We start from the raw sequence: 14918 nt of genomic DNA, 5'->3' as shown, positions 1-14918 counted from the left end.
CACTATTATGATTTCAAGCGTGATTACACTCGATTAGGCAGAGTGCTAGATGCCGCTATAGGAAGTGTAATGGAGCTTTCTACTAAAACAAAAATAATACAATATATTTTGGTTATTTGGCAGAGACTGTATGTGATAATAAATGTTCTCAATTACAGCAAAATAATCATTTGAACAATGTGTGAAGAACAGTGATGATGAAGCAGCCTGTTAAATCAACAGAATCAGTGCATAATCTAAGCAATCACTGTACAACTTTTATGGCATTTAGTAGATGTATGCTTGTCTTTGATAATGCATCAATCAAATTAAAGGTCCACTCAGTCATTTTTTCCTCATTAAAAAAGTTGAACTCCTAAAGACATGAATTGTAATTTTGCAATATATGTAGGAAATCTTGAGCACTCACATTAAAATGAAGACTCCAGTCATATCAGTAACCTTATAAAAGCTGTTTTATTCTACATGGAGAGGGTCCACACATGGGGGCTGCCATGTTGGAATCACATGACCAGCTGAATATTATTCACTTATTCTCAGTAAACATCCTGTTATATGACACTTTCATTAATTGATTAAAGTAATCATGGCTGACTGTGAATACTAAATAGGGGGAATTAAAGTAAATTGGGCCACTTTTTGACAATAATTTCAATGTCAAAAAGTGGCCCAATTTACCCGAATTCACTCTGTAAATACATCTAATAAATATATTTAAATACTATATATATATATATATATATATATATCTAGGTGTTTGTATATTTTTGTCATTTTGTCCATTTCATCGCAAGGAATTATTGCTGCATGTTGTATATTTGTCCTTTTTATAAATACTTTTATTTAATATATTTTCCACTGTACCATGTTTACGAATAGATATCTGGGCTGATCCGCATCTATAAGCAGGCCTGCATGATTTCCGCGGAATTGGATTGCCCATCATTCACAAAGTTCTACACATCCCACCCCTTGCGTGATCATGTTTTAAATATTTTGGATAACTCATTTCATAATACTTTCAGCTACCAAAAGAATATAGTACTTTCAGAAAATACAGTCATTTTTATCCATGTTTAAATCTATTGGTAACACTTTACAATAAGGTTCTATTTGTTAACATTAGTTAATCCATTAAGTATCATGAACTAACAATGAATATTGTTTCTGCATTGATTAATTTTGGTTAATGATTATTTATAAAAAATACAATTGTTCGCGGTTAGTTCATAATGCATTTACTAATGTTAACACATAAAACTTAAAAAAAAAAAAAGAAAAGCATTAGTATATGTCTAATATACTGTACGTGATGTAAAAGTGTTGTTTATTGTTCGTTCAAAGTTCTCAGATTCTAAGCCTGCTTATAAAAGACAAAGAGTTAATAAAAAACCCCAGAAGTGAGCACTGTCTATTGTAAAATTTTACTTATAATATTTATTATGCACAAGGTACAGTACAAAATCATGGGTCTCCAACACGGCAGCATACGTTTTGCCCAAATGTCCTCAGGAAACTGTCATCTGCATTTCGTTCTCTTCATGGTGTCAAGGAGCCAAAGCGCGCAAGAAACAAGAAAGACAAGGAACACAAAAACAAGAGTGAAAAGGATTATACAAGGTCCATAAATACAAAGAGACAAAAGAAAAGAATGACTTATGAGCTAAGAAAACGTTTCGAAGTTGGCTGATGTAAAGAAAAAAAAAATTTAGGCCGCCAAAAAATATTGCTACCGAAACATATATTTTGAGCGTAAGGGCAAAAGACACAAACATATTGTTCAATAACAGTGATGAACAACATCATATCCATTTCCAAAAAGTTTCATTTCCTCTCCACTGTGAACAAGTACAATACTTCATTATATGAGGCAACTTTAAATCAGGCATTAAAAAAGGTACTTCAAAATCCTTTGGACTGCAAAGGTTTAAAATAAGCAGTACAATAAAGGTTATCTGCACACCTTAAATATTTGTGCATGTCTGATATGACTATTTACTTGAGTCTAAATTGAGGATTACTTGGCCAAGCAACTGCCATAATTTGGGGATCTAAAAAGTGTGTTACATTAATGTATGGATGTCAGACTACAATACCCATGATGCAATTCAAATGGGGACTGTACAACAATTTGAAAGGTACGAGTATTATGCATTAAAACTACTCTTTAAGAGTGCAAAACATTCAGAGGCACCTTATAAAGTTCACCAGCTTACAGACAAACTGCTGGAGCTGGAGAGCAGAACCACCAGATCTGTAAACCATCAAGTGGGAGTAGAATTTCTTCAACATTCGGACTGGTTACCACAATTTGATCAATATATGGAGATTATTGATCGATATTTCGAGACGGTTGGTAAAATTCAGTAACAAGGGAAAGTACAACCTTATGTAACATCACGCCTATCTAAAAAGGATAATCTCATCTTTCCTAAAAGCCTTCAGAGTAAAAGGCCACACTGAGAATGAAAGGATGCCCAGGTGTTAAAATTACTCCTCTAGAATTGACAAAAACCACTAGGTTTCTTTTGACTTGACTGTTCCTCCACTTACGATAACAGAAGTTGCTGAGAAGTGAAGTAAAATGACAGGTTTCACAAAAACAAACGCAACAAAGTGCATTATGATGCTTGGAATGACATATTTTCTTTTCTTTTTTTTCTTCACAAAAGTACACTCTGAAGATGTACACCAGAACCCGTCTGAATATTCTATATGATCTCCATCAGCCATCTCTCACGACTAAGGAGTATAACAGATCTGAAGAGTACAGAGAATCATTTCAAGTAACGGGACAAGGTCCCTAGAAGACTTCAGAGACATATTTTGTTGCTACGCCACTTGAAAGAAATATTTCACCCAAAATTTTAATTCTGCCATTATTTACTCACCCTCATGCTGTTCTAAACCAGTATGCAGTTATTTTTCTCTGTGGCGCACAAAAGAAATTTTGAAGAATGTACAAGCTCATTTTGTCATCTTGCAAAAAGCACCATAAAAGCCATCTACAAAACTCATGTGCTATATTCTAAGTCATATTTATCAAACAAAGCTATTGTATGACTTCAGAAGACTTGAAATATAACACAAAAGTTTCTGTATGGAAAAAAGGAAAGTGTACAATCTCCAAAATTTCTCCTTTTGTGTTCCACGGAAAAATTAACAGCTAACATGTTCCGAACGACATGAAGATGTATGACCAATGGACAAAATTAAAATTTTTGGTTTCAACTATTCCTTTAATCATGGGTAATTTTGACTAGATATTATTGGACATATTTCTAAATACATTTCTAGGTAAACAAAAAGCATGTTCAATATATGTTCTCCCTGTTGCTTTTCAAGACACCGCAGTGTGGTTGGTGGTATGATGCTGCCCCATTCCTGCCTTACTTGAGGTCGTCCATTCTGTTTGGATCAGAGTTTAAGAGAATGTAAACAGTTGGAGGAAAAATAAAAAAGCACAAAAGAGCACCAGACACTAATTCTATACCAACAAAAGGACTGTGAGTAGTCACAGTCCCACAGCACCAGGTCCAACCCTCTTTATGCTCTTTTCAAAGAGGACTTGGGTTGAGAAGGCAAGCTGATACCAACATCAACTTAAGAATGTCGCACATGTCCATCGTTTTCAAAAGTTGCTTTGCATTCAGCTGGATGAACACTAGTTTCTTCTTGCTGTCATCCACTGTGCCTAGAGAACTGAGAAGAGAATGTTTGTGTGCAAGATAGAGATGGAAAATGTCACTTTTCTCCTTCAATAACCTCGTCCCACGATTCCTGGTCTTCCTCCTCCACTTCACCCAAGTTTTCAGTGTCTTCAAAGTCCTCATCCACACATTCATCTCCCAAGTCTTCCTCAAAGCCCCCTCGGTCCACCTCCTGTTCCCCATCGTCCTCAAAGCCAAGTCCTCCAATGTCCATATCTTCGTCGTCATCATCATCATCATCATCATCCACCACCTCCAGCCCTTCATCTTCTCCGTCATCTCCTATCACCCCTTCCACCACCTCCCCTTCATCGCTCATATCCTCCACTTTAATGTCTTTACAAGGGGAGGAGGATGGCAAAAGCAGGTTGTCCAGCACCTCGTCTGTGTACGATTTTCTTTGGACTGTGAAGGTGGGTCTGTTAGGGGCCGGGATGAAGAGCGGAGCACCAGGGGGCAGGGCTGGTTGTGGCATCCTGACTGCAGACAGGCCTGCTATATTGGGCGGTTGGTGTAAGACAGGTGTACCATGCACGTACTCTCGAATCTCACCCGGTTCCAGAGGATCGGGGCCGCAGGGGTCGTGCTCGCTGCAGGAGAGCTTGCCGTCCAGTTTGGAGATGAAGAGCATGCCCTCACGGTGCTGTTTACAGTAGGAGTTTGGACACATTTCGCAGTAGGACGCAGCCTCCCTTCCGCATTCGTTACACTGATGCCAAGGACACTCCCAACGGCCTGGAAAATGCACAAGAGGCAGATTCAGTCCTGATTCAGCTTGTAAAAACATTCTCAAATAGTCTGACACACAAGGTAAAAGCCACAAACAGGCAAACCCTCACAAAAGCAGAGTTTTACATTATTTATAGGGCTGGGAATTTAACGTGTTAATTTCTGTCATTAATAGTTGATTGTTTAACATGTAAAAAAAAATAATAATAAGGCAATTAAACGAATAGTTCACCCAAAAATGATAATTCTCTAAAGATTGACTCACCTTTAAGCCATCCCAGATGTGTATGACTTTCCTTTTTCAGCAGAACCGAAATTAAGATTTTTATAAGCATATTTCAGCTTCCAATGTCCATACAATGAAAGTGAATGGGTGCCATTAGACTGCTGGCTATTTGACGGTCCAAAAGATATATTAGGGCAGCATAAAATTAATCCACACGACTCCAGTCAATCAATTAATGTCTTCAGAAGCAAATCAATAGGATTGTGTAAGATAAATCGATTATGAAAACTTTATTAACTTTAAAAAAAACACTTCCTGCTAACAGTTGACCCATCACGGAGCTGTCGCGTGACGTAAGCATGATGGCGCGTTCACGCGAGAAGCACACGCTTTGTTTACAACAGAGGAATGAACGTCACGTGAGAGTTAGGTCATTTCAAACACCAGTACAGCGCTGGCCGGAAATAAAGATTTAAAGTTACAAATGTTTTAATTATCGAATTGTTTCTTACACAAACCTATCGGTTTGCTTCAAAAGACATTCATTGATCAACTGTAGTCGTGTGGATTACTTTTATGTTGCCTAAATATGCCTTTTGGACCATCAAATAGCCAGCAGTCTAATGGCACCTGTTTACCTGCATTGTGTGGATAAACAGAGCTGAAATGTGCTTATAAAATGCTTCATTTCAGTTCTGCTGAAGAAGGAAAGACATCTGGGATGGCTTAAAGGTAAGTCAGTCATGAGAAAATTTTCATTTTTGGGTGAACTATTCCTTTAATGCTGTATTTGTCTTTTTTCACTTCCTAAAACTTCACTAATGTTTTTTTCCCCCACTTTCTATGGCTAAAATTGGCATATAAATTTCCAGGCTGTATATGCTTGACTCGACTGCATATCCTAGAACAGAAAATGATTGTGTGGAATAGTGCACGCTTTTCATTACACGCTTATTCAATACATGCTTATTCATTACACGCAATGCATGTCCCGGGCATAATAAACATGGGAGCGGGTTTACTGTACAGAGAATGGAGACTTTAAACGCAAGTGGTGAGCCAGGTGTGGGAGAGATATGGGTAAGCTGCCGTATCTCTTCGCATCGCCATAAAACGATCACTTTCTGTCATCTGAACCATTGTAAAAGCAAAACTGCACAAGAGAGACCCAGCGTGTGCATGAGTTTTCAGATTTAAAACTTCAGCAAATTAAACTTCAACATTACATTTTTTTAGATCTGTATGTATATTGTCTAATAATGCATTGGCAATGTACACTAATAGGAATATTCGGGGTTCGATATAAGTTAAGCTCAATCGACAGCATTTGTGGCATAATATTGATTACTACAAAAATGTATTTTGACTTTTTCTTTAAAAAAAGCAAACATAGAGGTTACAGTGAGACACTTACAATGGAAGTGAATGGGGCCAATTTTTGGAGGGTAACAGAAATGTGAAGCTTGTCATTTTCTAAAAGCACTTACATTCACTCTTCGTTTAAGTGTTTTAGGGTTTGTTGACATTACATCGTCATAGCAACGAAGTTGTAAAATTGGCTATAACTTTACACAGATGCAGTTAGTAAGTGATTTTATCACACTAAAATCATGCTAACACACATACTGTTTATGTCTTGTGTCTATACTTTTGAAACAGTGAGTATTTTAATGTTTAAGGATTGGCTCCATTCACTTCCATTGAAAGTGTTTCACTGTAACACGAATTTTTGCTTCTTTTTTTTTAAAGAAAAGGAGGTGTAAGTCAAAATAGATTTTTGTGGTAATTATCATGCCACAAATGCTGTTGATTGTGCTTAACTTGTATTGAACTGGGAATATTTCTTTAAGTTTATCTTGCCAATAAAGCTTGAAATAGAATCACCCATTTTATACTAAAAAAAGTCCACTGGAAAAACGACAGGAGATTTGCCAAACTTTTAATTACAGCATGTCCACTGATATTATGGCATGTATACATATACTTGTATCAAAGATTGATACCTGTAAATCTAATGTCTAATTTAATTCTATCCGCAAAGAAAAAACCCTGAACATTTTAACATGTACATATTTAAAAAAGCAAATAAATGTATGATTATTTTTTCATGTACCATAATAAATCATGATTAATCACAGAAAACTGTGCACAAAATTAATTTAAAAAAACGTATCGATTGTTACAGCCCTAATTATTTAGCATTGTAAAAGAAAGTTTCTTTAAACACGGTTCCCACTTTTTGACCAATGCATTTTCATTAGGTTTCAGTTGTTTAAATTTATTTAATTAATTTTAAAGAGATTTCTAAGAAAGAGACTTTCCAATTGTATGTCAGGTACCAATCCTTGGAAATAGTAGATTTAAGTGATCACACTTTTAAACAATTAGTCTACAAATGTCTCCAATTTGACATTAGAATGCAGCTTAATGGACGATTAAACTTTCTGATCACCAATGCCCCCTTTACCCCTTGAGTTAGACCACTTTGTGTCCCATAGGAAACAGTTATTAGCTAGTAACATTTCCAGCACAATGACACGCAGGCAGTTACCCTCAACGCACAGACTGATATTATACTAGGGTTTGCTTGAAAGCTGGTTTTACTCAACACAAGCACTCACAAAGAGCAATATCTAGTTGATTTAATATTTAGCAACACAACCACAAAAATAAATATTCCCATTATTTCTGAACTACTTTTTAGATTATATTCACTTCCATGAAGTTTCCAGGCCTGTAAATCAATTTTTCTCCCATGACAATGGGAATCCTGCTTAAAGTAGTCAGTGTTTGATGAAACACAAATACACCTGAATAAAGACTTTAGAGCTAGGTTTAATAATGCAAGATAATAAAACAAGTTAAATGCATTGCAGATCCATTTCAATACAGAGTTCTGCTGCTTGACAATGTGGGGAACACATTCACCTGCAGGTCTCTTGGACAGATTCAGACAGTCGGCATGGTAGACTTTGGGGCAGCCAAGCTTCTTACAAGACACAATCTGCCCTCCATCTCCACAGTAGAAACATTCATCCTCTCTCTCCTTGGTGACCTCCAACTGACTCTTGCGCTTCACTCCAACCTTCTTCTTCAGCTTTCGTGCCTTATCGTCAGATGAGGGCTGATTCTGAAGAGCAAGTTTTCACATGGCACAGGATATCAAAGCAGGCAGAATAAAGCTCACATTATTTTATACAAATGTAGCTTTGGGTTAAAAAGGAACATTTTGGGTTATGCTCAATTATCACAGAAAAAAAAAAGTAGCAGGAATCTATGGGGCAATCGTTGCATGTTTTTGTATTTTCTGTAATAATCCACAGATGTTGTCAGTGAAGCTTACATGTGCTCGTGGTCATTTTTGTTCATGTTTTGCTGACGATACGATGGAGGTCTTTGACTTGATACTGACATCTATCGGTGTGGATGCAGCATCACGCAAAAGAAAAATGTTTGGTTACAGATACTACTACTTGCAGGCATATTTGTTGGTGCATGATTCATTTATTCCTCAACCGATAGTGTCTGATAACAGGGGTATTATCGTGATGCTATAGTAGTAGTTTTCAGTAGAGGTAGACCAATATATAGTGGTTTTACTGATTAATTGGTGCCAATAGAAGCTTTTAGGAACTATCGGTTAATGGCAAAAATCTGTGCCAATAGTTTTATTTTTCAATTCCTCATTTTTTTTATTTCCTTGTCAATAAACCCCATCTGGTGAAATATATACAGTATATACAAAACTCTTCATCTGGTAAATATATTGGCAATAAAAAGATTAATTTGGTATATACTTACATATAGAGCATTGTAATGGATGTACAGTACATCCGGAAAGTATTCACAGCGCTTCACTTTTTCCACATTTTGTTTTGTTACAGCCTTATTCCAAAATGGATTAAATTCATTCTTTTCCTCAAAATTCTACCAACAATACCCCATAATGACAACGTGAAAGAAGTTTGTTTGAAATCTTTGCAAATTTATTAAAAATAAAAAACGAAAATAATCACATGTACATAAGTTTCACAGCCTTTGCCATGACACTCAAAATTGAGCTCAGGTGCATCCTGTTTCCACTGATCATCCTTGAGATGTTTCTACAACTTGATTGGAGTCCACCTGTGGTAAATTCAGTTGATTGGACATGATTTGGAAAGGCACACACCTGTCTATATAAGGTCCCACAGTTAACAGTGCATGTCAGAGCACAAACCAAGCCATGAAGTCCAAGGAATTGTCTGTAGACCTCCGAGACAGGATTGTATCGAGGCACAGATCTGGGGAAGGGTACAGAAAATTTTCTGCAGCATTGAAGGTCCCAATGAGCACAGTGGCCTCCATCATCCGTAAATGGAAGAAGTCTGGAACCACTAGGACTCTTCCTAGAGCTGGCTGCCTGGCCAAACTGAGCGATCAGGGGAGAAGGGCCTTAGTCAGGGAGGTGACCAAGAACCCGATGGTCACTCTGACAGAGCTCCAGCGTTCCTCTGTGGAGAGAGGAGAACCTTCCAGAAGAACAACCATCTCTGCAGCACTCCACCAATCAGGCCTGTATGGTAGAGTGGCCAGAAGGAAGCCACTCGTCAGTAAAAGGCACATGACAGCCCACCTGGAGTTTGCCAAAAGGCACCTGAAGGACTCTCAGACCATGAGAAACAAAGATTGAACTCTTTGGCCTTAATGGCAAGCGTCATGTCTGGAGGAAACCAGGCACCACTCATCACCTGGCCAATACCATCCCTACAGTGAAGCATGGTGGTGGCAGCACCATGCTGTGGGGATGTTTTTCAGCGGCAGGTACTGGGAGACTAGTCAGGATTGAGGGAAAGATGAATGCAGCAATGTACAGAGACATCCTTGATGAAAACCTGCTCCAGAGTGCTCTGGACCTCAGACTGGGGCGACGGTTCATCTTCCAACAGGACAACGACCCTAAGCACACAGCCAAGATAACAAAGGTGTGGCTATGGGACAACTCTGTGAATGTCCTTGAGTGGCCCAGCCGGAGCCCAGACTTGAACCCGATTGAACATCTCTGAAGAGATCTGAAAATGGCTGTGCACTGACGCTCCCCATCCAACCTGATGGAGCTTGAGAGGTCCTGCAAAGAAGATTGGGAGAAACTGCCCCAAAATAGGTGTGCCAAGCTTGTAGCATCATACTCAAAAAGACTTGAGGCTGTAATTGGTGCCAAAGGTGCTTCAACAAAGTATTGAGCAAAGGCTGTGAATACTTATGTACACGTGATTTTTTTTTTTCCATTTTTTGTTTAATAAATTTGCAAAGATTTCAAACAAACTTCTTTCACGTTGTCATTATGGGGTATTGTTTGTAGAACTTCGAGGAAAATAATGATTTTAATCAATTTTGGGATAAGGCTGTAACATAACAAAATGTGGAAAAAGTGAAGCGCTGTGAATACTTTCCGGATGCACTGTAAAGTTTCAAAATATGAGTCCCTGTGTGTTTCAGGCTTGTTTATAGCTAAAATTCCCATGCTATAAACCAAATTGTTCTGGTTATTCTTGGAATTTTGGATGTACAATTAACTGCTTTTGGGATTTTATTCATTTTTGACTCATGTAGCCTCAAAATCTGTTCCCTTCATAAAAAAGCAAGACTAAGGATTCTTCGATTATTCTATACATCGATTTATCGGTTATTAGCCTTTTCTACCCCCTTAGTTATCAGTATCTGCAAAATCCACTATTGGTGGACCTCTAGTTTTCAGCTGGTCATGTGATCTCAACATGGCGGTGCCCATGAAGGTGCACCCAGCTCCATGTAGATTCAAACAGCTTTTTCTAGAAGACTGATATGACTTGAGTCTTCATTTCATGTGAGTGTACATCATTTTCAACAATTCATTATAGTATTCAAACACTATTCACATGTGTAAAAAGTCTTTAATTAGCAAAGATATTACTGAGTGCACCTTTAAAGTCAAAGTGAAATGCTGTTCGCAACCAAATTTACTTCCATAATCTGATGCATTTCATGGTGAACAATGTTGGGTAAATTACTTAGTAAACGTAATCCATTACAACTGACTAAAGACTTCTCTAAAAAATGTAATCAGATTACTTTACTCATTACTTCATTGAAGTAATCACTTCAGTAATTACTAGTTAATTTACTTTTAAGTTACTTTCTGAAACACTTTTTATGGAAAAGTTTGAGATTTTCCGCTCAAAGAATTCATCGTCGCACGCAAGTCGTGCACTCGACCCAACACGTTTCTTCATTACAATGACTCATTAGGGGGTGCGCGCCCTTCAGCTGTCACAAAAATACAAACAGATGCTCCCTTAAAAGTAATTAACGTAATTTAAAATGTCATGAGTTACACTAATGTTGACTGGGATAGTAATTAGATTACAGTAACTAATTACCTTGTAATCAGATTACACCCAACAATGATTGTGAAACAAGAAAAATGTAGGGACTTGTGACTGAATTGTGAAAAGTGGGCATTAGAATAAAGCCAGTTGGTTGGAGGGGTGGGGTTAAAAAAATGAGAAGGATTAGTAAAGTCAGCCAAAAGTGAAAGTTGTTTCAGAGGTGGAGCAGGTTTTAGCATTACATTTAGACAAATGATAATAAAGAGAAACTATTTTTTTATTTGGAATAACGTGCACTGACGAATCGTTCTCAATAAGAATAATATGCTAACTAAATAGAGTCAATTCTGATTTACTGTTGATTAACTTCTATTGCCCAAGAAATATTCCTTTAATAACAAAACCTTAATACATGTGCACTCCATACCTTTGGTCTGACACCAAGAAATCCACTGCAGTTAGACGCTCCACATTTACACACCGTCTTTCCATTACCCAGACACTCCAAGTTATAATTAAAAGTCAGTTCAACACCTGAAAACAATCAACAGTAATTAATGATCATTCACCTCTTTCTTTATATTATATTAACAGATTGAGGTTTAAGCCTACCTGTCGGGATGTCCTCTAATGCAAACAGCCCGACTCTAGTGTCTCCATTCACCGTCCACTTCTGTGTCTCACAGTTGGGCTGGCAGCTGTGGTTCATAAAACGTGCTTGGTTTCCCTTGGGCCCGGCATCAATGATGCGATCCTGCATGAACAAATAGAACAACGTCCGGTGTCAAGGTAAGTGGAGAACAGCTTCTCAAGCTTTGGGTCGACAATTGACCCAGGTGATACTGACCTTATCCAGTGTGAGCATGTAGAAGTTACAAATGTCATTTTCCTGTGCGTGTTTGATTCTGGCGCGACACTCTTCTTCATCAATGACCTCCCCCACGTATTCATTCACAAACGCTCCCTATGGTGGATTAACAATTAATGTAATTAGGACACATAACTGGCAATGCACCAACACCCCAGAATTAAAACACGGAAAGAGGCAACATGCCTGGTAATGAAAGGACAATTTTAGGGCCATGTTGCACAATTTCTGTGAAGAGTGAAAGTGGAGATTTATAGTAAAAAAGGAATAAAATATTGATCTGTTTCTGGCCTACACTTATCATATCGCTTCTGAAGATACAGATTTAACCAATGGAGTCGTTTGGATTACTTTTATGTTTCCTTTATGTGATTTTTGGAGCTTGAAAGGTCTGGTTACCATTCACTTGCATTGTATGTAATCAGTGACAGTATGTAAGCATATGTATCGAACATAACTCTGTATTTTCAGCTAAGCAGAATTATTAATATTTCTAATCTGGTGTCACCCTCGCCCTGCTCTGGGCAGATTTTTAGTTCCAGCACATATATGATGGATCATTATGCACTTTAATGAACAGTACTTTTAGTTAAGTTTTAAAGGAAAGAAACTGATTTGTAAATGTCTTAAAAGTAATTAAAAAAAAAAAAGTTCAATCTTGATTCAGGCTTTGTTTAGAGTATCGTAATCCGAACCGAATCGTGAGATGAGTGAATAGTCATACCCCAGCATCGATTAATCAGTAAAGCCGATATACACTGATGAGCCATGCTGTGGGTCCTCTGTGTGCCGCCAAAACTGCCCCGAACCAACAAGGCATGGACTCTACAAGACCCCTGATTGGTGTCCAGTGGTATCTGGCACCAAGACATTAGCAGCAGATCATTCAAGCCCTGTAAGATGGGAAGTGGAGCCGCTGTGGATTGGACTTGTTGGTCCAGCACATCTCACAGATGCACAATTGGATTGAGATCTGGGGAATCTGGAGGCCAGGGCAACACCTTGAACTCTTTATCATGTTACTCGAACCATTCCTGAACAATTTTTGCAGTGCGGCAGGGCGCATTATCCTTCTGAAAGAGGCCATTGCCATCAGGGAATGCCATTGCCATGTGGGGGTGTACCTGGTCTGCATCGATATTTAGGTAGGTGGCACGTGTCAAATTGACGTCCACATGAATGGCCGGACCCAGGGTTTCCCAGCAGAACATTACCCAGAGCATCACACTCCCTCTACTGGCTTGTCGTCTTCCCACATATGCATCCTGGTGCCATCACTTCCCCAGGTACATGGTGCACACGTACACGGCTGTCCACGTGATGTAGAAGAAAACGGGACTCATCGGACCAGGTGACCTTCTTCCACTGCTCCAAGGTCCAGTTCTGATGCTCGCGTGCCCATTGTAGGTGCTTTCGACCGTGGACAGGGGTCGTCGTGGGCACTCTGACCGGTCTGCTGCTACGCAGCCCAATACGCAGCAGAGTGCAATGCACTGTGTTGTGACACATTCCTCCTGTAAACATCATTAACATTTTCTGTGACTTGTGCCACAGTAGACCTTCTGTCGGTTCTGACCAGATGGGATAGCCTTCCGACTGTTTGTACGGAGGCATGCAGTCTCGAGGAACACGTGCATGTAAAAGGTTCTCACTCTTTCTTTGTTTCTGTCTTCTGAATTTTTTTTTGTTACAAGAACAATATCATCTGTGAGTGCTGCAAATGACCTCAGACATCTCAGCTCAGGAGGTGTTTTGAGTTCAGTTCGCTTTATTTCCACAGAGCAGTTCATTGTGACCACAACTCTGCAGCCTATACATCTGTGATTAAAACATAAAATAATACAAAAACATGCTCCCCTCGAACCATGATTTATATTTCAGTGATTATTATCATCATTATAATTATCATTTTTACATTTATAATTGTTTTTATGTCCTCATTTGTGTAAGTAATTTTCCGCCTGCATGTTTAGACGGAGACTTGCCTGACGGTAAATGGAAAGGTGGTATTATATATATATTAATATATAATTTTTTTGATCACTTTGTTATTTTAATTGCTTTTTCGTTTCGTTTGGAGTGTAATCTGAATTTAGAAATGTATTTGATTTAAGTTTTTCGTTTTTTAAATAAATTAATTTTCAATGCAAAATCACTAAAGCAAGAATATTCACCGATCCAGCCCGGGGGTTGCCGATGTAATTGGATATTGCGATATATATATATATCATGAAGGAGGGAACAAAATGGATTTATTCACACACATGATGTATTTCCCCGGACAACGAAATACCCGACCGGTTGAAAATGCACAGATGAAGTAGGTTCTTTGCCAAAGAGATGTTGCCCTTCACAACTGTTGTAAAGCCATCTTTCAATAAGTTGAACAACACACATTTTAATTGCACTTAATTTTTTTCCAGTTTCATTTTAATTTTTAGTTAAAATAAATAAAACAAAGTTAAAAGTTTGAAATCAAGGTGTCTTGCTTTATTGTGTAGGCTTAACCCTAACCCTGCTTAACGTAAATTACCCCATAGTACCACCTAGCGTCCAACCAGCGGTAATAACATGGTGAACACCGCACCCCACTTCCACTAAATGAAATAATAATTTCAAGCCTATTTACTTGGCAAAATGTGACGAACTATCCTGGAAAACATTGGCAGAAATTAACAATAGTGCAGAGTAGCTTATACACACCTTCTTGATATCCGACACACCGCGTAAGCCCCACCCTCGTGACAGTGTCCTGAAGATCTCCACCTCTGTGTACTCGCGTTTGGTGAAGCACTGGTTCTGACAGCGCTCCCCCGCTGGACACACTTGAGGGTGACACTCGTACAACAGCATGCGATTGATGCACTCCGAGTCTATGCCGCACGGGTTCTCATCTGTTGCCTTACAGTTACAGCGTGGTATTTCAGATAGATCTGCTGTGATGATTTGCACTTTCCCTATAGGACGGTTCACCTGAGTGGAAATCGATTAGATGAGAGATAACAGCATGTGATAACAGTCTAACTTACTGAGAGCTC

General features: G+C 38.5%; 1 protein-coding gene across 1 annotated transcript in view; it reads right to left on the bottom strand.

Moving 5' to 3' along the window:
- Positions 1 to 1310: 1310 nt before the first annotated feature.
- The window catches only part of LOC127413112 (histone-lysine N-methyltransferase, H3 lysine-36 specific-like), a 30699-nt gene continuing 17091 nt past the window's right edge, over positions 1311 to 14918 (bottom strand). Inside the window, exons 19-24 of the mRNA XM_051649981.1 lie at positions 14584 to 14853; positions 11860 to 11976; positions 11625 to 11766; positions 11440 to 11546; positions 7594 to 7795; positions 1311 to 4445 (exon numbers count right to left, since the gene is read on the bottom strand). Of these exons, the coding sequence (XP_051505941.1) occupies positions 3745 to 4445; positions 7594 to 7795; positions 11440 to 11546; positions 11625 to 11766; positions 11860 to 11976; positions 14584 to 14853 (1539 nt within the window). The 3' untranslated portion in view covers positions 1311 to 3744. The remainder of the gene's footprint in view (positions 4446 to 7593; positions 7796 to 11439; positions 11547 to 11624; positions 11767 to 11859; positions 11977 to 14583; positions 14854 to 14918) is intronic.

Source organism: Myxocyprinus asiaticus, chromosome 22 (assembly GCF_019703515.2).
Source record: "Myxocyprinus asiaticus isolate MX2 ecotype Aquarium Trade chromosome 22, UBuf_Myxa_2, whole genome shotgun sequence".
Classification (NCBI taxonomy): domain Eukaryota; kingdom Metazoa; phylum Chordata; class Actinopteri; order Cypriniformes; family Catostomidae; genus Myxocyprinus; species Myxocyprinus asiaticus.
Note: the sequence above shows the minus strand (reverse complement) of the source record. Positions and strands in the feature narration are given on the sequence as shown.